This window comes from Neolamprologus brichardi, chromosome 18, assembly GCF_056152115.1.
Source record: "Neolamprologus brichardi isolate AB-2024 chromosome 18, ASM5615211v1, whole genome shotgun sequence".
Classification (NCBI taxonomy): Eukaryota; Metazoa; Chordata; class Actinopteri; order Cichliformes; family Cichlidae; genus Neolamprologus; species Neolamprologus brichardi.
Genome location: NC_142121.1, coordinates 3304065 through 3328054, shown reverse-complemented (window position 1 = coordinate 3328054; position 23990 = coordinate 3304065). Strand labels below are relative to the sequence as shown.

At 42.9% G+C, this 23990-nt stretch overlaps 2 protein-coding genes across 2 annotated transcripts; both read right to left on the bottom strand.

Annotated features, from left to right (window-relative positions):
* Positions 1-60: 60 nt before the first annotated feature.
* LOC148097317 (immunoglobulin lambda-1 light chain-like) lies at positions 61-17936 on the bottom strand. Its single transcript, XM_087832286.1, has 6 exons — positions 17894-17936; positions 17481-17801; positions 2436-2486; positions 770-1081; positions 563-637; positions 61-209 (listed from the first exon to the last, which is right to left on the bottom strand). Exons 1-6 carry the CDS (start codon positions 17934-17936, stop codon positions 61-63), a joined length of 951 nt encoding a protein of 316 aa, XP_087688412.1.
* A 2509-nt stretch (positions 17937-20445) lies between these two features.
* Positions 20446-22891, bottom strand: LOC148097316 (uncharacterized). The gene is made up of 4 exons (XM_087832311.1): positions 22747-22891; positions 21372-21455; positions 20993-21232; positions 20446-20594 (listed from the first exon to the last, which is right to left on the bottom strand). Exons 1-4 carry the CDS (start codon positions 22889-22891, stop codon positions 20446-20448), a joined length of 618 nt encoding a protein of 205 aa, XP_087688437.1.
* Positions 22892-23990: the final 1099 nt, after the last annotated feature.

The window sequence follows — 23990 nt, the reverse complement described above, 5'->3', positions numbered from 1 at the left end:
AAGTGATGAATGAGATGAATTGATGAGATCTGATGGTGAGAAAAGGCGAGCAGGAAACAGTCAGTCAGCATGTGTGCAGTTGGTGGACGCTCCCTTGTTTGTGAGCATCATCAGCAGAGAGAGTCCACAGCAGTACACCAGACTCTTCACTATCAGCACTGTGTACAGCAGGCAGAGCAGCTTCACCCTGCACTGAGACTGGAAGGACACTGAAGGACAGACAGACACAAAGAGACAGACAGACAGTCGGGTTATTCCTCTCAGATCAAGGAGAAAAAGTCCAAATAGAAACAGTCACAGCTTCTTCTTCAAGTGGATGAATTGATGTAGTGTTTGTGTCCACTTGGGGGCAGAAGAACTCCACAAGCAGCTAACAAACTGATCTCTGACATATTATGGTCTGTCTGCTGTTTGGTGCTGAGCAGCTAGTGTACAGTGGCTTTATCAGAGCTTGTTGGATGAAGATTTGATCAATTAGTGCAACTTTAAGACCCTAAACTTGTTCCAGCTCCCTCATTGGACATTGGAGCTGTCCATGCAGAGAGGCAGCAGGTGATCTTACAGTCAGCTGGCTGCAGAGCTGGCAGGTCTGCTGGCTCTCTCTCTGGAGGACAGGAGGCTGCTGGAGCTGGAAGCTCTGAAACAGAAAAGGAGTCAAATGTTTGGAGCTGCAGTGAGAAATGTCAGTCCTCTGCTGCTCTGCTCTCTTTGACAGCATCTCCACATGAAGCTGAATCACTGCTCAACACAGTCACCAAGCCTTCATTACCTTGTTGTGTTTGGGCCTCCACTGTGCCCCCCTCGTGCTTCACCCAGCAGCTGTATTTATATGTGTTGGTGTCCTGCTCCTGGATCAGTAAGATGGAGGCGCTGTGTCCCGACTCTCTGAGCTCCAGCTGCTCTCCCTCAGCAGGGGGCAGCTCCTCCGCTTCTCCGCCGTTCTTCTTCTGTCTTTTCCAGGAGAACTGGACCAGAGGAGGAAACATGGCTGAGGCCACACACAGCAGGGAGCTGTTCCCCTCCAGGTGGGCTCTGGATGCTGCTGGGTACACGCTCACCACGGGCTTCACTACCTGCTCATCTGAAGTTTGACAGCAGCAACAAGCAGCACAGACACACATTCACACAGTCAGCAGCAGCTTCCAGCACTGCACTGCATTCAGTCTGATCCTGGAAACTACATGGACTCTGATCACTAAACTACTCATCAATACAGCACAAAGTTCACTACATACACTGGATTCAGCTTCATATCAAACACAGTCATCACCTCATGTCATCATGGCTCACATGAGGAACACTCAGCATGATTTTAAAAGTCAAATTAAATTCAGTTTAATTCATCATGTGTTTGTTTGTTATTGTTTTAAGTAAAAATTTAGTTCAGTCCAATTTTAAAATATTTGTCTTTATACAAGTGAAAATGTATTTTTCTTATTAGTCCTCAGACACGAGTTCTAACAGAGATCCTCTTCTGCCCAAAAATAAATTCATCTTTTTTCATATTGTTTTGTACTATTAATAAAATTAAATATCATTTCACAAAATTCAGTTCAGCAGATAAAATTTCCATTCTTCTTGTCTTTGATATATTTTACCATAAAGACCATATTTGTCTTTCAGACTAATTTATTCTTAAATATTTTTGTGTAAAAATATGAAAAGTAATGCAGTGATTATTTTAATTTATGTTTTTTTTTTCAAATAAAAAACTGTAGCAACTATTTTAAAACACTAAAACTGAAATGTTGAATAAAGCGTTTTCAATAATATGAGATATACTTCATGATATTTTAGTCATAAAATACAAATTATTTGACAAAGTATATTTAATAAAAATTTGTATTGAAAAGTATTTTGGAAAATTTAAGTATTATTAACTTTTTATTGTCACGTACAAATCCACACACACGACTTCATCTCAGAAATAAATATCAGAGTTTAACGATGTCAAATTCATCCTAAATTTATCTGTCATATCATTTCTGAGATTTCTAACCAGTATCTGTTTTTATACTTTTATTTACCTTTTTGAAGCAGCTACATGAATGTTTGACTATTAAAAAATATTTGTTCCTCAACATAAAGCAAATATTTCCTGAAACCATATTTGTTGTTAATCTATATTAATTTAATTTTAACATCAAATATGATCTTGTGTTAAAAACCAGCAGAATCACTGAGAGGATCAAATCCTAAATATTTGTAACATCACTAATATTTGCAGAAATAAAGAATAACTTTAGTTGTTCAGTGAGATTTCAACATGTTTTCAGAGATTATTGAGCTTTTCTTCTGTAACAATGGCTGCAGATGAATTCTCTACTAATGATGAAAAACTAACATGTAAAGCCTGAAGCAGCAGAAACTGACTTTAAACACATTTTCAGCTTCTACAATAAAACAACTGAAGGAAAATAAATGTTTGTTCTTACCTGTTACAGACAGTTTAGTTCCAGAGCCAAAGATGTAGTAGTAGTTATAATCTCCACAGTGAGAAAGACTGCTACAAAAACCTGTCTGCTGTTGAACGTGTCAGCTGAGGTGAATGAGTCCAAATGAGGAAGCAGGATCATATTTCAGCTCCATGATGTGTTTCTCTAATGTTCATATCAACATGACTGTCTCTTCTTCTCTTTTCTTTTAGCCACACTAGCAGCACGGCTCTGATGTTAATGTCAGTCTGTTGGTCAGTCCACTACTTTAGTCCACATGAAAATAGAAAATCACTATATAAGCACCAGTCCATTTATCCCATCAATGATGCCACCACTACAATGAAACATCTGCTGATAGTATCATGGTTTGGCCCATCTGGCTCACCATCATTAATCACACAATCAATTTTGAATTATAGCAGCAAATTCTGAAGAAAACTATCAGAACATGTGTCTGTGAACTGAATCTCAGGAGAAAGTGGGCCATGCAGCACCACAATGACACAAACCAGTCAAGTTTGTTTTCTTTGTTCCAAATAATGTTGAGAGAAAAATAATCCAGTGAATCCAGCGAGTGATGTGATGAGTCTCTGATATATTGTTATGTCCTGCACAGTTTACTCTGTTTTGTGCAGCTTGATGGAGCTTCTTGAAAAAGTAAAAGATGCTCTGTGTCAAAAATGGAGTCAAATTCTTCCAAACTGATGTGCTGGACTGATTATCAGTTACTGCAGGTGCTCCAGCCGAGGAGGAGCAGGAACCAGCAGAACTGCCAAACATCACACACACCACAAATGCCACACTCACAGAGAGACAAAGATAGAAAGCAGAGGGAGGAAAGATAGATGGTGGGTAGGCAGCAGAGGATCAGGGGACCATAACACCATCTTACACAGTTATTAACTAATGAGCTCATCGACTAATCTGAAACATCACTTTGATTTTTCTTCATTGGAATTTCAGCTCACAGTGGATCTGCAACATGAGCAGCTGAAGACCTCCAAGAGCTGAACTTGACATTTTAAACACACTTTGGTTACACACACAGTTGTACTTAAGATTTATTTTCCCAAGTGGATCACTACAGCTTTGCCATACTGCTACACTTGATTGTTCTTTAATATTTATTAATTTATTGATTTATAAATTATTTTTAAGGTGTAGGTTTGTAACAAAGAGCTGGTGGCAGTAATCATACAGACAGCAGAAGAAATATTTCCAATGGTTTCAGGGCCAGGGAAGATTGTATCTCGGTGGATTGAGAATAGTATTGAAGCTAATTCATTAGAAGTGAGCGCAAACAGTATTTCCAAAAACTTTATTGCAAAAGTTGAGGCAGAGACACAGTTAGCTAACATCCGGGGAATGATGAGTAGAATGAATGGACTAGTAAGGAATTGGGAAATTTTAATGTTGCGCCACAGGGATAAAATTGCTGTTAATAACAGTGACAGGTGTGAGTACAAGAAAACAATTATTAGAATACAATGTGTTAAATTTGCTTAGATAAGAGGGTCCAGCAGTAGATGAGAGGAACAGGGAAGGATTTTTCTGTGTTTTAGTTTGGCTTAGCTGTAGCCTGAGAGTGTGTAATTGTTTAGAGGGAAAGGAATCTATGGACACTGGGGTTCTGCTGTCATAAAAGAAGACAGGAAGCTACAGGTGGGGGTTGCTGATGCTGATGCTTGTACCTTTAATAAAAACTCATAATTGTTATAACTTAGAAGTAGGTTTGCAGGAGACTCTCCGCCTTATCTGTAAATGTAAGACAACAAGAGGGCAATGGCCCAGTGGATGCAGAGTGGGGGTCTTAGTGTTTGTAATATGTTAACTCTGTTTTCTATGTTGTGTAGAAGAATTTGGTGTAGCTGGGGAGAGAGGAGATTACTTTTATGACCGGCAGGAAGTCACGGACACAGAGACACACACAGTGCTTTGACTGTTACGACGCACCCACACCTACATGCACACTCACTCACGTTGTTGCGGGTTCAGATATTGAGGGTGAGCACAAAAACAATAATGGTCCAGAAGAGCTTCAGTCAAACAATGATTTTAATGAACACACGCGTGGGGAGATGAACACTGCCCACCGACAACATCGATCTCCGCCCAATAATACACAAACGGTTGTTTTATACCATCAGGGTTTGGTTTATGACACCCCCTCATGCGTCAGAACACATACAAAGCACATACAATAATATTGACGACTTTTGACATATATGGAAAGAGCCTTCTCTCCGTCTTGAGGCCAGGTGCCGACTCTCACTTATCTCCTGGAGCAGACTGTCCCTTTCACAGACATAATTTTGCAGCTACAGGCATTTGCAAACTGTTATTCGAACTGCTAGCCTAAACATGAGCCTAACTGTTGTTTGTGTGTGTGTGTGTGTGTGTGTGTGTGTGTGTGTGTGTGTGTGTGTGTATGTCGACCTCCAACGCACTCAGCCTGACGCCGCCCGTTAGCGCTTCTGGCCTTTTACCAGACAGAAGCTCTCTGTGATAGGTGTAATAATCATAACTAAGAACATGTGTAATGTCATGGTCCTGAGTCTGAGGACTCGGTGTTTTGTGTTTCTTTATCTTCTTCTATATTCTTGTTTATTCTGCCTTGTCTTTTGTTTAGGTTTGCTATGTGTTAGTGTGTTTGTTTCATGCCTGCCTGTGTTCCCTCTGTCTGTCCATGCTTCTCTGTGTCTGTTTCCTGTTTTATTCTGAAAGTTCATGTCTCATGTCAATGTGTTTTACCTTTCTCCTGTCTCGTTAGCCTAATTTCTCCCAGCTGTGTCTCCCTCCTGTTGTCCATTTCCTAATTACTCCCCTGTGTATTTAAGCCCTGTGTTTTCCTGTGCTCCCTGTCACGTCGTACCCTCAACTTGCTGTGTGTTCATGATTTCCAGTCCTCCTCCACCTCAGTTTAGAGTTTTGTTTGCTTTTGTGAGTTTTATTTTATGTTGAAGTTTTGTTCCAGCAATAAAGCTGCATTTTCAGTTGAAACCTTGTTTCCTAAGAGTCCTGCATTTTGGGTCCACCACTCCTGCCTGCCTGCCACACAGCCAACCATGACAGAATGACGCGACCATAACCTGGACCCAGCAGGCTCATCTCGGGAGAGCGATCTCGCCCGCATCATGGGCCTCATAAAGCGAATTTCCCACACGAAGGATACTAAGGCAATGGCGATCGGATTAAACGCTATCGGAACAATCCTCGAGGGAAATCCACATTCGCCAACTTAAGGGAATTAAGAGCTTAATGGACGAGCTGCACGAAGCCCAGGAGGTTCTTCAGGCTCGGGAGCTAGCAGTCTTTGCTCGTTCGCAGTACTCCACTCCGAGGCCTCCGCACCAACAGCAGCAGCAGACGAAGCTCGCCGCGAAGCAGTGTGAGCTCCCTGCAACACAGCAGCAGCCGAACATGGAGCTTTCTGCGACACCACAGCGATCGCCGCGGCAGGATATCAACCCCTTGCCGTGGCCACAGAGTGAACTACCGACTCCGGTCTGCTCCGGCTATCGCTCGCCAGCCTCTTTCCTTGCGGCCATATGGTCAAGATGAGGAGTCTGCCTCTCCGCCATTGCCGTTCTCCTCTGCAGTCTGTACTCCCACTTCCAGGAGGAAGCGGCACCGGCGCCATCACCATTCCTCGCTACAGCCGCACTCCAGCCCCTCCCCAGAGAAATCAGCAGCTGTGAGTAACCACGACAGTTCTTCCCGCACTCTTTCTGGGCATAACAATAAAAAGGACTATATTTCTTCTGCTCCATCTGAGCCTGTTAACCCCGTATCAGCTATCCCTGAATCAGCTAAAGCTGCGGCTTCCACCCCAGAGACAATTAACCTAAGCTCTGAGAACATTAAGACTGTTTTATTCTCTGAACTGCCACCTTAAGAGACTGTTCAGTGTGCACCCAAATGTTTTGTTTCTTGGACTACTGACACTCATTTAAAGACCTCAAGTGGTTGCAGATATCGAAACATTCTTCAGGGCCTCCGCAGAGTCTGAGTGCCCTCCCTCAGCAGACTCCGGACCGCTAGAGGCTAAAGAGCCAGCATTTCCCGAGTCATTTAAAAGCTCCACTGAGGTAGTGCGCTTGGCTGCCCAGCCAGAAGCGCGCTTGGCTGCCCAGCCAGAAGCGCGCTTGGCTGCCCAGCCAGAAGCGCGCTTGGCTGCCCAGCCAGAAGCGCGCTTGGCTGCCCAGCCAGAAGCGCGCTTGGCTGCCCAGCCAGAAGCGCGCTTGGCTGCCCAGCCAGAAGCCCGCTTGGCTGCCCAGCCAGAAGCCCGCTTGGCTGCCCAGCCAGAAGCCCGCTTGGCTGCCCAGCCAGAAGCCCGCTTGGCTGCCCAGCCAGAAGCCCGCTTGGCTGCCCAGCCAGAAGCCCGCTTGGCTGCCCAGCCAGAAGCCCGCTTGGCTGCCCAGCCAGAAGCCCGCTTGGCTGCCCAGCCAGAAGCCCGCTTGGCTGCCCAGCCAGAAGCCCGCTTGGCTGCCCAGCCAGAAGCCCGCTTGGCTGCCCAGCCAGAAGCCCGCTTGGCTGCCCAGCCAGAAGCCCGCTTGGCTGCCCAGCCAGAAGCCCGCTTGGCTGTGTGAGATTAGGTTAAAGAACATGACCATCTTCGCAGTATATTTTTGTAGTATGTTAGACAAATGTTCCAGTATATCTTTGGGTTCTGTTAGACAGGTGGGCGCCGCCATTTATCTGCTGTGAAAGTTTTACACTGTTTTCTTGTCAGACTGCTTAAATCATTTTCTGAGAATGTTGTGTGCAAAAGACCTTGTGCCGATAATAAGAAGAAACAGACCACATTCTGTGCCCCCACTCTTGTAGGAGGTAGAAAGACAGGGAGCCCGAGGTCATAACTTGGGCGCCATGACAGATAAGGGACTGTGAATGTTTAGGTTTACGACCAGGTGGGGGCCAGTGGAAAGTATAAAAAGCTGTGTAACACATCACCATTTTGAGACTTGCTGTGACCCTCTCATGCATCTCTCCCCATCCGGATGGTTGTTTATGCTCATTGTGTGAAAATTGTATGGAAATAAAGGATTGTTGATTGAGCATTTATACACCGAGTATTGTCCTTCCTTCAGCCCAAAGATTCAAAGAACTGGGAGATTTCAACAACTTGGTGCTGGTGACCTGGATCTTTTGGTGTGCTGAGGAGGGGCAGATTTGGCCTGTGGTGAGATCGTGCGACAGAGCGAACGGAGAGCCGGCTCAAACATCAAAAAGGTAAGCACAGCCTGTTGTATTATGAATACCAAATGTGCATATTGGGCTTTCCAAATTAATCTGTTCGCTGGGTTACACGTATTTTCACATTAAATTGTCGGTGTCTGGTTTTCGGCGCAAGATACTAACAGCATAAGTTGAGGCTGAATTCAAGTGTTAGAGGAACTTTCTAGCAAGATACTAATAATATTCTACGTTGAGACTAGAATTCCAGAGTGTTATAGGAACTGGCTCTAGCAAGATACTAATAATATTCTACGTTGAGACTAGGGTGCAGCCCACTTTTACCCTACATAATTAATTTTGTCTATGACTGGCTTCTGTGCAAGAAATGTGGAAAAACTTTCTAAAAGCGGCCAAAGTGTAGTATCTGAAATAGAGGTGAAATAGAGTCTGGCTTATGGTGCGCTTGCATTTTCAAAGGTGAGCTCAGAGGTTTCTGTGTGTGTTTCTGCTGATGAGACGCGCTTGCTGTGTTTCTGTGTATTACTGCTGATGAGACGCGCTTGCTGTGTTTCTGTGTGAAATATGAACATGGTGACAGTGACGGTTGATGTGTGAATGGGAGGACATTAGTGCAAAGACACATTTTAGGATCAAAGGTTGATGCCTAGTGGACCTGTGGAAATTGGTTTTGCTCATGGTGTTGGCAACCCCCCTGCCTGTGGACGCGCAGTCAGGTCCAGCGGCGTCTGGTTTGCTGAGGTGGTGACTTGGGGACTGAGGACTCCCGCATAGCCACAGAATAATATTGAAAACGTTTGTGTAATCACGGGTTTACATTTTATTCTGGATTAGAACATAGAACAAGACATTTTGCGAACAAAGGTTGAGTTCTAAGAATAGTAAGAGAATAAGGTTAAATAAGGTTAAAAAGGTTGAAAAAGGTTGAATTCCTCGTTTCAGTGGTTGAAATTGTTGTTTGCCTGTCCCCTGACGAGTGTTAAATTAAATAAAGAGGGCATTTGGAGCCACATAGAGATAGACGGGCTAAATTGGGTGTATTACTCTGTGGTGTGAAAAAAAAAAAAAAAAAAAAAAAAAGGAGAGAGAGAAAGATAGGACGGTGTAGTGTGTGTGAAAGCGCCGTTAGAGTCGGCGTCTCGTCTGAAGTACGGGAGTCAATTAAAGTAACAAAAAGAAGTTGTGTCTAAAAGTGTGTGTTTGTGGTGTGTAGAAATTGCGGCAGGAGGCCGTGTCGCGAATTGTTGCAAACTGTGAAGTCAATTGGGGGGTTTAATTTGGTTTTATTTTTATGGGGAAGAGAAACTGCGGTATCCAGTCCGTGGTGCAGTTTGAATAAATCGTGAGGCAAATGTGGCGCGATCTGAAGATCGTGAGCCTAATTGTCATAGTTAGGTTGAGGTGTATAAGAGTGGAAGGCACCCGCTCTTTGTTTTGATTAGGGCGTTGTCCTGAATCAGCAGAAGTGTCTCGCAGAAAGTTTGTATGGGACTGCGAGAAGTATGAAGTGTGTGTGAGCCAGCCTCGAGGGGCGGGTTCACAGGCGGAACGAACGAAGAGTAAAATGTGCGTGTGTGTGAGAGAGAAAGAAAAGGTGGGGGCGAGTGACCAGCCCGCGAGTGTGTGTGTGTGAATTCCTTGATGACAAATAGGGAGACAAAGTAGATTAGTTGATTTTCTGTGAAATAATAATAGTCAAGAAATCATAGTGATCAAATAGGAGAAAATGAACTAAAGTAAATAATGCAAATTAAAAGTGGATTAGCGTTAAAGTAATGATAAATAAATTGATCAAACTAATAGTGACATTTAAAGGTGATCAAATATTCAAGGATGAATGGAGAATTTGATTACTGACTGTATGAGAGCTGTTGGGGTGAAAGGAAAATGAGGTTGGAGGAGTGAGTTAACAGGTTAATGTGTGGGTGTAAAACAATGAGGTAAAAAAGAAAATGATGAAAACAAAGAAAATAAAAGTGTGGAAGTGTGAGTGGGAAATTGTCTCCAACTGGGGGAAGCAGTGACACTACAGGTCACCTTCTTCCCCTGCTGGACACAAAACAAAAACAAAATTTGGAGTGTTGTGGATGAAAAGAATTAATAACAACATCAAGAAGATTTTTTGTGTTTGCGGTTAAGATCAAATAAAAATTTCATTTTTGGGGTTTGAAGTCAGTAGAGGTCAAAACAAAATAAGTAGAGATGTGTTGCTTTAGGAGTGATGAAAACATCTGCAGTCACAGTGAATAATGAAAGTCTCTCAGTCTGTCGTTTACAGGTGGGGAACGGACCTGGATCAATTCTCCACGGGCAGCAGTCGGAAGAAAATTATAGGTTAAAATCATTAGTAAAATAAAATAGAAACACCCAGCCAGAATTTTTGGCTGAATTGTTTTGCAGCTTCCCGTCCTCATCCTGAACAAGCAAGCTCCAAGGAAGCTAATCTCTCCCTGAAGACACAGAGTGCAGTTCCAGAAAGCACGAGCATGAACATCAACAGTGGACAGCAGTCCAAGAGACAATACCAGAGTTATGAGCGGTCCAGCAGCACTATGGGCAAACGGCATCAGAAAGAGAAGATCCACCATCTAGATTGGATGGATGGAGATGCGTTTCCAGCAAGCTGCGACCTCACTGTGTGTGAAGGACTTTTGAGAAGACTGTCTGAGTTTGACATTTTCCATGTTTGGAGCGAGATGGCAATGAAAGAGACAGTGGGACAAAGAGATACACGGGACAAAGCTGAAAAGAACTGACTGCCATTGGACAGAAAAGTGGGAGAGAAGAATGGAGAGAAAGGAGCAGAAGAGGACTGAGGCTGCTGTTTTAGTTTGGGGAATCAAATTGGGTTAAGGAATCCAGGGAGACAAACGACTGCCTGGAAGTGGAGGATTGACAGTGTCCAGACCACCACAAAAGGGGGAGGAAGACAAGCACTGAGGTATGCAAGAGTACTGTTAGAAAAATGGAAAGTGACACCACACATGCACATGATATGCACTAGAGATAACACAAAATCATACACAAAGTGGCACACATCAAAAGAGGGTATTTGCAGAAGGGGTTAACAACACACAGTGTGGTTGCCGATGGTAACCTGCAAGCATTTGGGGTTTAGCTGTGCCTGACTATGTCAGAGTTTTTCATTTAGATGTTTCTGAAACAAAATTTGGAGTGAAAAAAATTAATTCCTTGTTTCAGAAAAAAGGGGGAAGGTACCTAAAAGGATACATAGAAATAGAAAATGTATTAACCCGACTAACATAAACACACACACACACACACGTAATGAAGCTCATTAGGATCAAAAACAATTTTAAGTAGGTAATACTGTTACCATCATCCTGTCTGGTTTATTGAGTGGGTTGAGAAATGATACATAGATGACTTAATCAGTATTATTTTGGGGAACATGATAGCAGGGGTGAACAGAATCCTGCTGCCAGAGTTTAAAAGAGTGAAACTAGCAGATTTTTTGTTTTTGTTTTGTTTTTGTTTCTGAAGTATGGGGAACCAAGTTTTAGATTTGGTGTTTTCTCACCTATAAGAGAAAGAAAGAATATTCTGTGACAAGTCCTAAGACCGGGCTTCTGTATTTTTATTTACTTTTGTTTTTCAGTTTTATCTTTTATTTTTCATTTAATTTTTATTTTTTGAACAGTGCACTGATTTTTGTTTGTGAATTTCTTTTCTTTAAGCAGATCTGCACGTCAGGAATTAAAAGCGCTACACGTCGTCGAGAAAATTGTTGCAAGTGAGTTTCTCCACATTATAATGGGCTCTGGAGAAAGCCACTTATTTGGGACAACTAGAAAATGAGAGTCCCTGCCTAAAAAGGATTCAGCGGGGTAATCCGACCTAAAGTTCTTCTTTTTCTTTTTGAAATGACGTCATTTTGCTGAGGGTGGAAATCAAATGCGGCGATGGTTTCCACTATCAGCAAAGAAAGAGAGAATGGATGAATGAAGGAATGAATGGAAATAAAAACAAACTGACTGACTGGTAGAAGCTGACAAGACTTGACCACGACTCAAACTTTACCTCCACCTAGACAGGACAAAAGGGTGGATGAATTTATGTTTCTTTTTACAGGAGCAGAAAGATGACAGCAACATTCGAGGTTGCGTGATGATTTAACTTGTAAATGCCACTTTCTATGTTTGTGAATCTACTAGGGGTGTGTTATTCATGGGCTTGTGTTGCTCACAGAGATTACTGTGAGAAAGTGTGTATATATCTGCTGTGAATGTTTTACACTGTTTTCTTGTCATGTCAGACTGCTTAAATCATTTTCTGAGAATGTTGTGTGTAAAAGACCTTGTGCCGATAATAAGAAGAAACGGACCACATTCTGTGCCCCCACTCTTGTAGGAGGTAGAAAGACAGGGAGCCCGAGGTCATAACTTAGGCGCCATGACAGATAAGGGACTGTGAATGTTTAGGTTTACGACCAGGTGGGGGCCAGTGGAAAGTATAAAAAGCTGTGTAACACATCACCATTTTGAGACTTGCTGTGACCCTCTCATGCATCTCTCCCCATCCGGATGGTTGTTTATGCTCATTGTGTGAAAATTGTATGGAAATAAAGGATTGTTGATTGAGCATTTATACACCGAGTATTGTCCTTCCTTCAGCCCAAAGATTCAAAGAACTGGGAGATTTCAACGGCTGCCCAGCCAGAAGCCCGCTTGGCTGCCCAGCCAGAAGCCCGCTTGGCTGCCCAGCCAGAAGCCCGCTTGGCTGCCCAGCCAGAAGCCCGCTTGGCTGCCCAGCCAGAAGCCCGCTTGGCTGCCCAGCCAGAAGCCCGCTTGGCTGCCCAGCCAGAAGCCCGCTTGGCTGCCCAGCCAGAAGCCCGCTTGGCTGCCCAGCCAGAAGCCCGCTTGGCTGCCCAGCCAGAAGCCCGCTTGGCTGCCCGGCTGTCCCCGGTTAAGACTCCTGCTCCTCAGGCATTCACTCAATCGCCAGCTTCACCACAACTGCCACTACAAACTGCACCTCAGACATCAGCTCTCCCACCAGTTCATATTTCAGGACAGCATCAAGTAGCTCAGCTCCCGGTGTCTCCTGTAGCGATTCATTCCCTTAGTCAGCTACACACTCACTCACCTGGTCCTATACACATTCAGCCAGGGGTCCCTATACCCTCTGGCTCTACATCAGCTCCTGCTGGACGCTCTGATGAGTCTATACAGCACTCCGCGGCTCCCACGCCGCCACCTGCCTCATTCGCTGGGGGTTCTGGAGAGCCCGTCCAGCCTCCTGTCTCGTCAGCTGGATGGCCCGAGGAGCCGCTTCAGCCTCCTGTCTCGTCCGCTGGAGGGCCCGAGGAGCCGCTTCAGTTTCCTGTCTCGTCCGCTGGAGGGCCCGAGGAGCCGCTTCAGCCTCCTGTCTCCGCTGGAGGGCCAGAGGAGCCCATCCAGCCTCCTGTCTCGTCCGCTGGAGGGCCCGAGGAGCCGCTTCAGCCTCCTGTCTCGTCAGCTGGAGGGCCCGAGGAGCCCGTCCAGCCTCTTGCCTTGTCAGCTGGGGGTCCGGGAGGACCCAGCAAGCACGTCCTCATGTCTGCTGACGGTTCTGGTGAGACCGTTCAGCCACCACCATCTCCACCACCTGCAACCTCCACACCGTTGCCTGCAGCAGCAGCTTCATCCACACCGTTGCCTGCAGCAGCAGCTTCATCCACACCGCTGCCTGCAGCAGCAGCTTCACCCCCACCTGCAGCGCCACCGTCTCCGGCTTCCACTCCGCCGCCTGCAGCGCCACCGTCTCCGGCTTCCACTCCGCCGCCTGCAGCGCCACCGTCTCCGGCTTCCACTCCGCCGCCTGCAGCGCCACCGTCTCTGGCTTCCACGCCGTCGCCTGCAGCTCCATTCTCGCCTGGTCCAGCTTCAGCTTCGCCCTCGCTCTCGCCTGGTCCAGCTTCAGCTTCATCCACGCCGTCGCCTGGTTCAGATTCAGCTTCAGCTTCGCCGTCGCCTGGTCCAGCCTCTGCTTCAGCTTTGCTTGTTTCAGCTTCTGCCTCGTCTGGCCCTGTGGTTGCCACGCCACCATCTCATCCACGCCTAGCACGGCCGGCTTTTCCGTGGTCCTCTCCTCAACATTGCCGGCCACTTTCCAGGCCTTTGGTTGGACATCATCGCCATCAAGGGTGGCCCACTGAACGAGGCCGTCGTCGCCACTGCCTTCCGCGTGGCCGGCCTCCGGACTTGCACCGTCACCGCCGCCACAGCCTTTGGCGTGGCCGGCCTCCGGACTTGCTCCGTCACCGCCGCGACTGCCTTCCGCGTGGCCGGCCTCTGGACTTGCTCCGTCACCGCCGCCACTGCCTTCCGCGTGGCCAGCCTCCGGATCTGTTCCAACACCACTGCCTTCCGCATGGCCGGCCCCCGGACCAGAGCTGTCGCCATTGCCGTCCGCACGGCTGGTCCCCTGAACTGTTTCTACGTCGTCGCCGCCGTTGCTTTCCGCACCAGCTCTGTCACCTGGGTCACCCACCTGGTCGGCCCCCCGACCGTTTGACTTATGAACTTTTGTGCCGGCAACCTCCGGGTCGGCCTCTCGAACTGTTTGATCTGCTTCCCATGCTCCAGTGTTTTGGTTATGGTTTTGTCTTCAGTTTCGGTTTTGGACGTCTTCCCTTCTAGAAGATGCATGCTTAAATGAAGATGAATAAAGGTTTTTGCGAAAATGACTACTGAGTCCGGTGCCGTCTCTGGATGCCCGAGGAATAAAAAGAACCGGGGTGAAACTGATTTCGTAACACAGGCCAGTGTTTCTGGCTCACACATTAGTAAATATACATAGCTCAGAAAATTTGACAAATGTTGCTTAGAGTAATCCTAGACTAACTTTGAAGAGAAGTGATTAATGATGACAGTTTTAATTTACCTTCCAGTATATTTAAGTTAAAAAGAGATACAAATGTACATCAAACCTCCCCAGGGTAACATGGTATATGGCACAGTATCTCAGAACATATGGATAACAGCTCACAGCTGTTCTGAGATTGTTTAATAACAGAAACAACAAATTTTGACCAAGGTGCTGAATAATTAAGGTAATCAAAAGAAATAAAAACATAGGGAGACATGATAAAAGTTAAGAAAAAGAATAATAAAATGAGAAGATTTGAGTAAGAAATAAGATAAATAACAGTAATACAAACTCATTCTGATTTATAAGTCATGGAGTAAAAGTGTGTTTTCAGACGGGTTTTAAAAGTGTCCAGTGTTGGGGAGGTCCTGATGTGAAGGGGCAGTTTGTTCCACAGTTTAGGAGCAGTTACAGCAAAGGCCCGATCTCCTCTCTGCTTTAATCTGGACCTCGGGACAGCCTGGAGCATTTGATCCACAGACCTCAGTGATCTTGTAGGAGTGTACAATTTAAAAGATCAGAAAGGTGTGAGGGTGCTAACCCGTGCAACGCCTTAAAAACAGATAATTAAATCTTAATCTAAACTAAACTGGCAGCCAGTGTAATGTTGCCAGTATGGGAGATGTGTGTTCTTGCTTGCATGTGCCAGTTAGTAACGATGCTGCAGCATTTTGGACCAGCTGCAGATGACTATAACAATATTTGAGGCGAGATGACATGAAGACGTGGATAGCTCTCTCAAAGTCTCTAAAACAGGGACATGGCTTCACTTTAGCAAGTAGCTGAAGATGGAAGAAACTCAACTTGATCACTGCATTAATCTGTTTATCAAATGTTAGATTAGAGTCAAACATTAGAGTCAGATTAGATACATAAGCTAAATAAGTTAGGTATAGGGGGTGAACTGTGCAACTATTAGAGTTCCTGTTCAGAAGAACATTAGAAGTCAGAGCTGGAAATATCTATTCTAATAAACATAAAGTAGAAAATGGAACAACTCAGAGCAGTGTATGTAGTTCATCATTATCCAACATAGTGATTATTGAAGGTGAGCTGTAGTCATAAAAAGGGAGATGAACATGTAGATACTGAAGAGCCAGTTCCACTGACTGTTTTCAGTTTTATCATCATGAATAAACTACAGATCTTTGTCCAGCTGATGAAAAATGAAAAGTCCACTCTGATCGGGATGCAAAGGTGCTGCATCCTAAAAGTTGATTCTATCGATCTGGAAGTAGTATTGACTGATAGTAGCAGCACTGACTTACTCTGGGATTTGAGTTCAGTTTCTTGACACAATCTGTTGACTGAGGATACATTTGTTTACATTTGGAAGTTTGATGTCATCTGTTCCTCTTGTTTCTGTCTTAAAACAGGATGAAAAATCTGTTCAAAACAGAAATAAATAGAATTGCATTTCTGACAGCAGTAAATCCAAATACAACTTTATTTATAAAGCACTTTAAAATAGCACATGACCAAAGTGCTGCACAGTTAATAAGTTAAGAACAATAGATAAAATGAAACCGCAAAGAATAAATAAATAAATAAATAAATAAAACATACAATCAACTAAAACAACAACAGAAATAAACATAAAATAAAACCAACATCTCACATGGTGTCAAAGGCCAGGGTGAAGAGGGGGGCTTTCAGGAGTGATTTAAAAACAGGCAGAGAAGAGGCCTGCCTAATCTTTAAAGGCAGATCACTCCACAGTTTTGGAGCTGCTACAGCAAAAGCTTAATCTCCTCTAAGTTATCGCTCGGTCCTGGGTATCTTCAGGAGCAGCTGATCAGCTGACCTGAGACAGCGGGTGGGTGTATGAGGCTGTAGCAGCTCAGAGAGACAAGATGGGGCTAGACCATGGAGAGCTTTAAAAGCAAATAAAAGAATTTTAAAATGAGTCCTAGAAGAAATGGGCAGCCAGTGAAGTGAAGCTAAAACGGGGAAATGTGCTCAAACTTTCGAGTGCCAGTTAAAAGATGAGCTGTGGCATTTTTCACCCTCTGTAGATGAGTAACGTATGATGCACTGACCCCAATGTAAAGTGCATTACAGTAATCCAGCCGAGTGCTAACAAAGGTGTGGACCACTGTCTCAAAGTGCTGCCGTGAAAGAATTGGCTTTAATTTTGCAGCTGCCTGAGCTGAGAGAAGCTTGATTTTACTTAATCTGACTGTCAAGCTTCAGTTCAGAGTCCACTTTGACCCCCAGGTTTGTGACAGTTGGCTTAACATACTGGGCCAAGGTATCTAAATACAGATTGGGGGTCTCAGTCGGGCTACCAAAAACCATCACCTCAGTCTTTTTGTTACTGAATTTTAAAAAGTTAAGAGACATCCAAGCTTTAATGTCATCAACACACTGGATTAATGGATGTACAGGATAGATCTGACAGTCTGCAGCATTGACCTGTTTTCTCAGTATAAAAGCAAGAGGTAGCAGATACTAACAAAAGAGGAGGCTGCTTAGAACTGAGCCCAGTGGGACACCACACAAGAGGGGAGCACAGAATGATACATGGTCACAGAGACTGACACAAAATCTCGCTCCGCCAAGTAGGACGTGAACCACTCCAGTGCAGTGCCTTCAATGCCCACCACTGCTCCAAAGGAGAGATTAAAATAGCATAACTGACTGTTTCAAATGTAGCTGTCAAATTTAAAAGGACAGGAACAACACAGTCACCAGCATCAGTAGCTAAAAATATGTGATTACAAACTTTTAAACGGGCGGATTTAGTGCAATGAAAGGAAACATTTTGCTTTTTCAAAAAGGCCACAAACTGTCTCTTTTGTTTATTTACAAGTATCTCAGTAAATAAAAACCTGAGCTCAGTATGTTTGTGACTCTGAGATGGAGGTGAAACATGTGAAGCTGGGCTGTGGTTTACTGCTCTCTTCCTGTCACAGACACTGTTTGACATCTGTTCATCTGTTGGTTTTTGTTCAGGCTGCAGGGATCATTTCTCACTGTGGGGAGCATCCTTAGAACAGCCGCAGTAGTAGGTGGCTGAATGATTTAAATTAATATCCTTAATCTCTAACTCCCAGCCTTTCCCTTTATTTACACCTGCGAAAGTACTGTTCTCGAAAACAGGTGGAGCTTTACCGTTATCTTTATGAAAAGCAAAAATTAATTTGAATGTTTCATTTTCTTTCTTCTGGAGCCAGAATATATAATCATAATCACACTGTTCAGTCCCTCCACAGCTGAAGGAGACACTTTCTCCAACTCTCCTGGTCAATGTTAAATCCTCCTGAATCAGCTGTTCTGCTGCCATGGTAACCAGTGCTGTAGAGACACAGACAGATAGATGAAGGTTAGTGTGACAGTGTTTGTTACAGGTTGACTTTGTTGGCTCCTGATTGGCTGGAAACACTCACCTGAACACAGACAGCACAGAGCAGCAGCTGGGAGGAAAAGCATTTTGTGCAGTGGTGTTTCCTCTGGTGAACCTGGGGAGAAGTGGCGCTCTGATGCAGCTGAGGCCAAACAAGGACGAGCTGCGAGATCAGACGAGGGCCACGTGGTTTCTAACAGGTCCTCAAAGCTCCCATCAGCCCCTGCGGCCCACAGATAAGACTGCTGCTGCTGATTGACAGCTCAGCTGAAGCTGCTGTGGTTTCATCGTCTTCATTTCAATCTGACAGCAGATCCAAAAATCTGGGTCACATGATGCACAAACACTCAGAAACATTCATGTTGCTGTGAATTTAGTAACACACACTGTTATCTGTGGTTTAACAGCTGTGATGAAAACACTAAATATACAAACTAAATATAACTAAACTATAAATAAATAGAAAAATCTAAAAATAATAATATTGTTAAATATTTTAAAAGTTCATAAATTGCACACAAAGTAGTTAAAAAAACAAAATCATATATAACAACATTTAGAGTAAAATTCTTCTTTGAAACAAACACATGTGGTTCTGTTGTGTGTTTAAAATATGTGCACACTGTGCTTCTTTCCCACATCTTCTAATGTGTTTTGTTCCAAGTTGGTTTCAGACTGAAGGATTCATTAAAGCCTTTTTAAGAATCATTCAAATGATGATCATCAATTCTAATATCTATAAACAGTAATAAAAACAGGGCTGTGTTTCACGTCAGCTTCATTTATTTGTAGCCATGGTTAGATTTCATTTGCAGTAGGCAGTCATCCACCTTTACACACACATTTACACAACAGTACAAAAGTACTTTTTGATTCATGAAAGAGAAATAAGACAAATGTTGCCTTTGTATCATCTCTGATATGGAAGGTCTCATTTGAAGATGTGAGTGAAGGACACAAATCTTTTGATCTGGTGTTGTTCTACATTTTAGGACTAAAAGACAGAAGGAAGAAAGTGAAAGTGACTGTGCGAGGGGTTGAAGTCATGAAGTCAAGTGGAGGCCGCTGACTGCTGTTACTTTCTGCTGTACAGCTTAAACAGGGACTCACAGTCAGCCTGCTAGAACATTTGGATGAAGAGAAAAAGGAGGAAAAAGACTTTGAGGGAAAAATCCAATAAGATCAGCATGTTTTTAATGTGGGAATACAACAGTTTCCTCCACCATGACACACACTGGAGCCTCTTTTTGCTCACAGCTTCACTCTTTGTCTCAAAGTTCAGTTTGGAGGCCAAAATTGTTGCAACACATTTGTAAGTTTGCACTAATTTCACTGTGTGACCCTTAATGGATGTAATCAAAGAATCAGTCAGTGAAATATGAAGCTGTGCTGTAAGTTTGGAGGAGAAAAGTGTCTCAGTGACTTTAATGAGGTGAACACATGAATACAGAGCACTGACTGACACGTACAGACTCCTTTAATGAGTCGCACACATTTTTGTGACTTCATTAAATGTCAAAAATGACACAACAACCTGCGAGCACATTATTGTCTGTTTGCTGTTTGTGTGCTTTGTTTCCTGTTATGATAGCAGGCATACAGCCATGTTCTCAATGTCTCAGCTATCATTGATTATTTCTGCTTTTCCTCTTCTATTAGGCACTTCAACTCAATGAATGACACACAGAAAGATTTCATGACTGTGTTCTTCAAAATAAGGACAATATGTTATCTGCATCTGAATGACTCATGTTGCCTTGTTTCTACTTTGTTTGCATATTTCTGCTTGTTGGAAACGATTTTCTGAATCATTCAGTAGTTTTTGTAATAATAAGGACATTTAGCAACACTTCAAAATGATTCTCCAACATTTGCTGTTCAGACTTGATCTGTTCTTACGTGTGTGATATCCAGAATGAAAAACTCAGCTCAGCTAATAAAATGGGAGCTGAGCAGACTGCAGGGGCTTCATGGTCTCTCCTTTGAGTCCATGAAAGTTCATTTGTCAGCTCTGAGTTGAGGATTTGAGCTGTTTCTCTCACAGGTGAAGAACACAGATGCTTCCTGGAATCATTCTTGAAGCAGAGTTCATGCTTGTAACTGTCATTGTGTTATTAAAGTGAAAAGCCACAGCTAACGGTGTGGAGGCTGCAGAGCAGAAAGCCACACAGCCCGTCTGCTGCAGGAAGTTTGGATACAGTCAGTTTGTGCTTCACTCACACGGCTTGTTGTTCATCACACAATGAAAGTAGAATCAAACTCTTCATCTTGAAATCTTTATTATTCACACAAACACAACTACACTGTTTGACATTTGAAAATCCAACAAAAACAAATCAAACTGAAAACTTGTGATAAAAATATTCCTGATGATTTTTGTTACTACAATAAAAGTCACAATAAGTACAAAAAGAATTCTAACTCAGAGCAACAATACATGTAAAGATGGATTTATTTCAGATGATCTTCTAACTGTTGAAGAAAAAGGCAAAATAAGCACAACACATCATAACTAACATTTGTGAACACTGATCAAAGTGATGAATGAGATGAATTGATGAGATCTGATGGTGAGAAAAGGCGAGCAGGAAACAGTCAGTCAGCATGTGTGCAGTTGGTGGACGCTCCCTTGTTTGTGAGCATCATCAGCAGAGAGAGTCCACAGCAGTACACCAGACTCTTCACTATCAGCACTGTGTACAGCAGGCAGAGCAGCTTCACCCTGCACTGAGACTGGAAGGACACTGAAGGACAGACAGACACAAAGAGACAGACAGACAGTCGGGTTATTCCTCTCAGATCAAGGAGAAAAAGTCCAAATAGAAACAGTCACAGCTTCTTCTTCAAGTGGATGAATTGATGTAGTGTTTGTGTCCACTTGGGGGCAGAAGAACTCCACAAGCAGCTAACAAACTGATCTCTGACATATTATGGTCTGTCTGCTGTTTGGTGCTGAGCAGCTAGTGTACAGTGGCTTTATCAGAGCTTGTTGGATGAAGATTTGATCAATTAGTGCAACTTTAAGACTGAGTCCCTAAACTTGTTCCGCAGAAATGTCAGTCCTCTGCTGCTCTGCTCTCTTTGACAGCATCTCCACATGAAGCTGAATCACTGCTCAACACAGTCACCAAGCCTTCTTTACCTTGTTGTGTTCGGGCCTCCACTCTGCTGTTGCTGACATTTTTGATGTAGCAGTTACATTTATATGTGCTGTTCTCTTGTTCATGGATCAGCTCCAGCTGCTCTCCCTCAGCAGGGGGCAGCTCCAGTTCTCCTCTCTTCTTCTTCTGTCTTTTACATGACAGCTGGACCAGAGGAGGAAACATGGCTGGGGGCACACACAGCAGGGAGCTGCTCCCCTCCACATGGACTCTGGGTCCTGCTGGTTGAACAATGCAGAGATTACCTCCAGTTGTTTTCTTTTATTAGTTTTAAAAGAAATAACTGAAATACATAAATAGCAACATGGTGTTGTGGTGGTCAGCATTGCTGTAAAAAGCAAGAAGGTTGTGGGGTCAGACCTGCTGGTCGGGTGGGTCTCTGCTGTGTGTTTGCAGGAACTCTCGGTGCCTTTGTCGTTCTTTTCTGGGTGCTCTGATTTCCATCTACAATTCAAAGACAAGTTTGTTCATTTAACAGGTGATTCTGAATTGACCTTTACCTTCATGAATGAACTCCAACCCTTTGTGACTTTTATGGTTAGTGTAATAATAACAATGACATTTAACATCATATAACTTTAATTAAGATTTTAGTACTCACAGTGTGGGAATCACATGTTAAATATTTAATATTATAAACTTTAATCTAATAAAATGAACAAAGAAATAGAATCTCAATATTAATCTACTCATCAGGATAGAAACACTTCAGTTGGCATTATTATATCTAAAATTAAAAGGTTTTTCATTGCATTTTTTGTTAATTGTAATTTTATGAATGTTTTCTCTTATTTAAAAATATTCTTAAATAATACACTAATTTAATTATTAAAATATGTATTACTTTCTTCTTGAACAAATGTAAATATTGCTATTAAATCATCACTTGCTAACTAAAGATTATGTATGTTAATTATTTTTATTATAAGTCTTTAACAGTGTCCGTTTTAACAAAGATATTTATATATTCTTAACAAAGCGGCTTTCTGAACGAACACATTTGGTCAAGGTCAAGCGTATTTAGAAAGCACATTTCCAAACAGTCCATGCTGCACAAAGGGTTTAACAATGTAATGTCTCATTTCTCAATTTTGTTATGTAAATTTAACCAAAGCTCAGATTTCTTTGTACATTTCAATACCACAATTATCAATTTGAACATCGTTACCCTTTTAATTCAATGTACATTTTAGGGTCATATGATAAATGTGAAAAATACATATCTGAGTTTAACAAAGTCATTTTTTCCTACATTTTTTTTTTACATCAAATTGCTTCTGAATTTTCTAATCAGTATCTCATTTAAAAATTTTGTTTACTAAAAGATACTTTTTGAAGTAGACACATAAATATTTGACAATTAAAAATAAGTTTTCTTCATCAACGTAAAGTTAAAATCTCCTAACAATACATTTATGAATCAATATTACTTTAATTTTAACATCAAATATGATCTTGTGTTAAAAACCAGCAGAATCACTGAGAGGATCAAATCCTAAATATTTGTAACATCACTAATATTTGCAGAAATAAAGAAGAACTTTAGTTGTTCAGTGAGATTTCAACATGTTTTCAGAGATTATTGAGCTTTTCTTCTGTAACAATGGCTGCAGATGAATTCTCTACTAATGATGAAAAACTAACATGTAAAGCCTGAAGCAGCAGAAACTGACTTTAAACACATTTTCAGCTTCTACAATAAAACAACTGAAGGAAAATAAATGTTTGTTCTTACCTGTTACATACAGTTTAGTTCCAGAGCCAAAGATGTAGTAGCCCCATCCTGCCACTCTCACAGTGAGAAAGACTGCTACAAAAACCTGTCTGCTGTTGAACGTGTCAGCTGAGGTGAATGAGTCCAAATGAGGAAGCAGGATCATATTTCAGCTCCATGATGTGTTTCTCTAATGTTCATATCAACATGACTGTCTCTTCTTCTCTTTTCTTTTAGCCACACTAGCAGCACGGCTCTGATGTTAATGTCAGTCTGTTGGTCAGTCCACTACTTTAGTCCACATGAAAATAGAAAATCACTATATAAGCACCAGTCCATTTATCCCATCAATGATGCCACCACTACAATGAAACATCTGCTGATAGTATCATGGTTTGGCCCACCTGGCTCACCATCATTAATCACACAATCAATTTTGAATTATAGCAGCAAATTGTGAAGAAAACTATCAGAACATGTGTCTGTGAACTGAATCTCAGGAGAAAGTGGGCCATGCAGCACCACAATGACACAAACCAGTCAAGTTTGTTTTCTTTGTTCCAAATAATGTTGAGAGAAAAATAATCCAGTGAATCCAGCGAGTGATGTGATGAGTCTCTGATGTCTTTCTGATGTGGTTTTGTTGCGTCCTTCAAACCACACCTGGTGTATTTTAGAAGAGAAACATGTTGGTCTGCACAGGCTCTTCTATTTTCAACACTGACAGGATTTCCTTTGCTGTTTCTTCTGTTTTGCACATTTTCCTCTGTGTTCTGCAGCTTGATGGAGCTTCTGTAAAAAACAGATCCAGAATTATTTTTAGTGGTGCAGAGCAAAGAGATGCTTCAAGGATGCTTCTGAAATGTGCTGTGGCATGTCTGCTGGAATCATCAGTGTTGTACTGAGTGGCCTCAATCAGCTCCAGCAGCCTCGTAGGAACACAAAGTGTCCATGCCTGCTGTTAAAAATAGAGCTTTGCAACAACTGAGTCCAACAGAGTCCAACAAAGATGGTGTGAAAGAGCTGGAAGCGAGCAGTTCATGTGAAAAAATCCAACATGTCAGAATTAAAGCTGCTCTGTGTCAAAAATGGAGTCAAATTCTTCCAAACTGATGTGCTGGACTGATTATCAGTTAGTGCAGGTGCTCCAGCCGAGGAGGAGCAGGAACCAGCAGAACTGCCAAACATCACACACACCACAAATGCCACACTCACAGAGAGACAAAGATAGAAAGCAGAGGGAGGAAAGATAGATGGTGGGTAGG

What these genes read in the sequence shown, in the direction of transcription:
- LOC148097317 (XM_087832286.1), bottom strand. Translation starts at nt 17,936, where the DNA reads ATGCTTTTCCTCCCAGCTGCTGCTCTGTGCTGTCTGTGTTCAG. An exon ending in TCTGTGCTGTCTGTGTTCAG is followed by an intron (nt 17,802 to 17,893) that starts GTGAGTGTTTCC and finishes GTGTCTCTACAG; the next exon opens with CACTGGTTACCATGGCAGCA. An exon ending in AACTAAACTGTCTGTAACAG is followed by an intron (nt 1,082 to 2,435) that starts GTAAGAACAAAC and finishes GTCAAACTTCAG; the next exon opens with ATGAGCAGGTAGTGAAGCCC.
- LOC148097316 (XM_087832311.1), bottom strand. Translation starts at nt 22,891, where the DNA reads ATGATCCTGCTTCCTCATTTGGACTCATTCACCTCAGCTGACACGTTC. An exon ending in AACTAAACTGTATGTAACAG is followed by an intron (nt 21,456 to 22,746) that starts GTAAGAACAAAC and finishes TTTGAATTGTAG; the next exon opens with ATGGAAATCAGAGCACCCAG. An exon ending in GGAGGCCCGAACACAACAAG is followed by an intron (nt 20,595 to 20,992) that starts GTAAAGAAGGCT and finishes TCTGTCCTTCAG; the next exon opens with TGTCCTTCCAGTCTCAGTGC.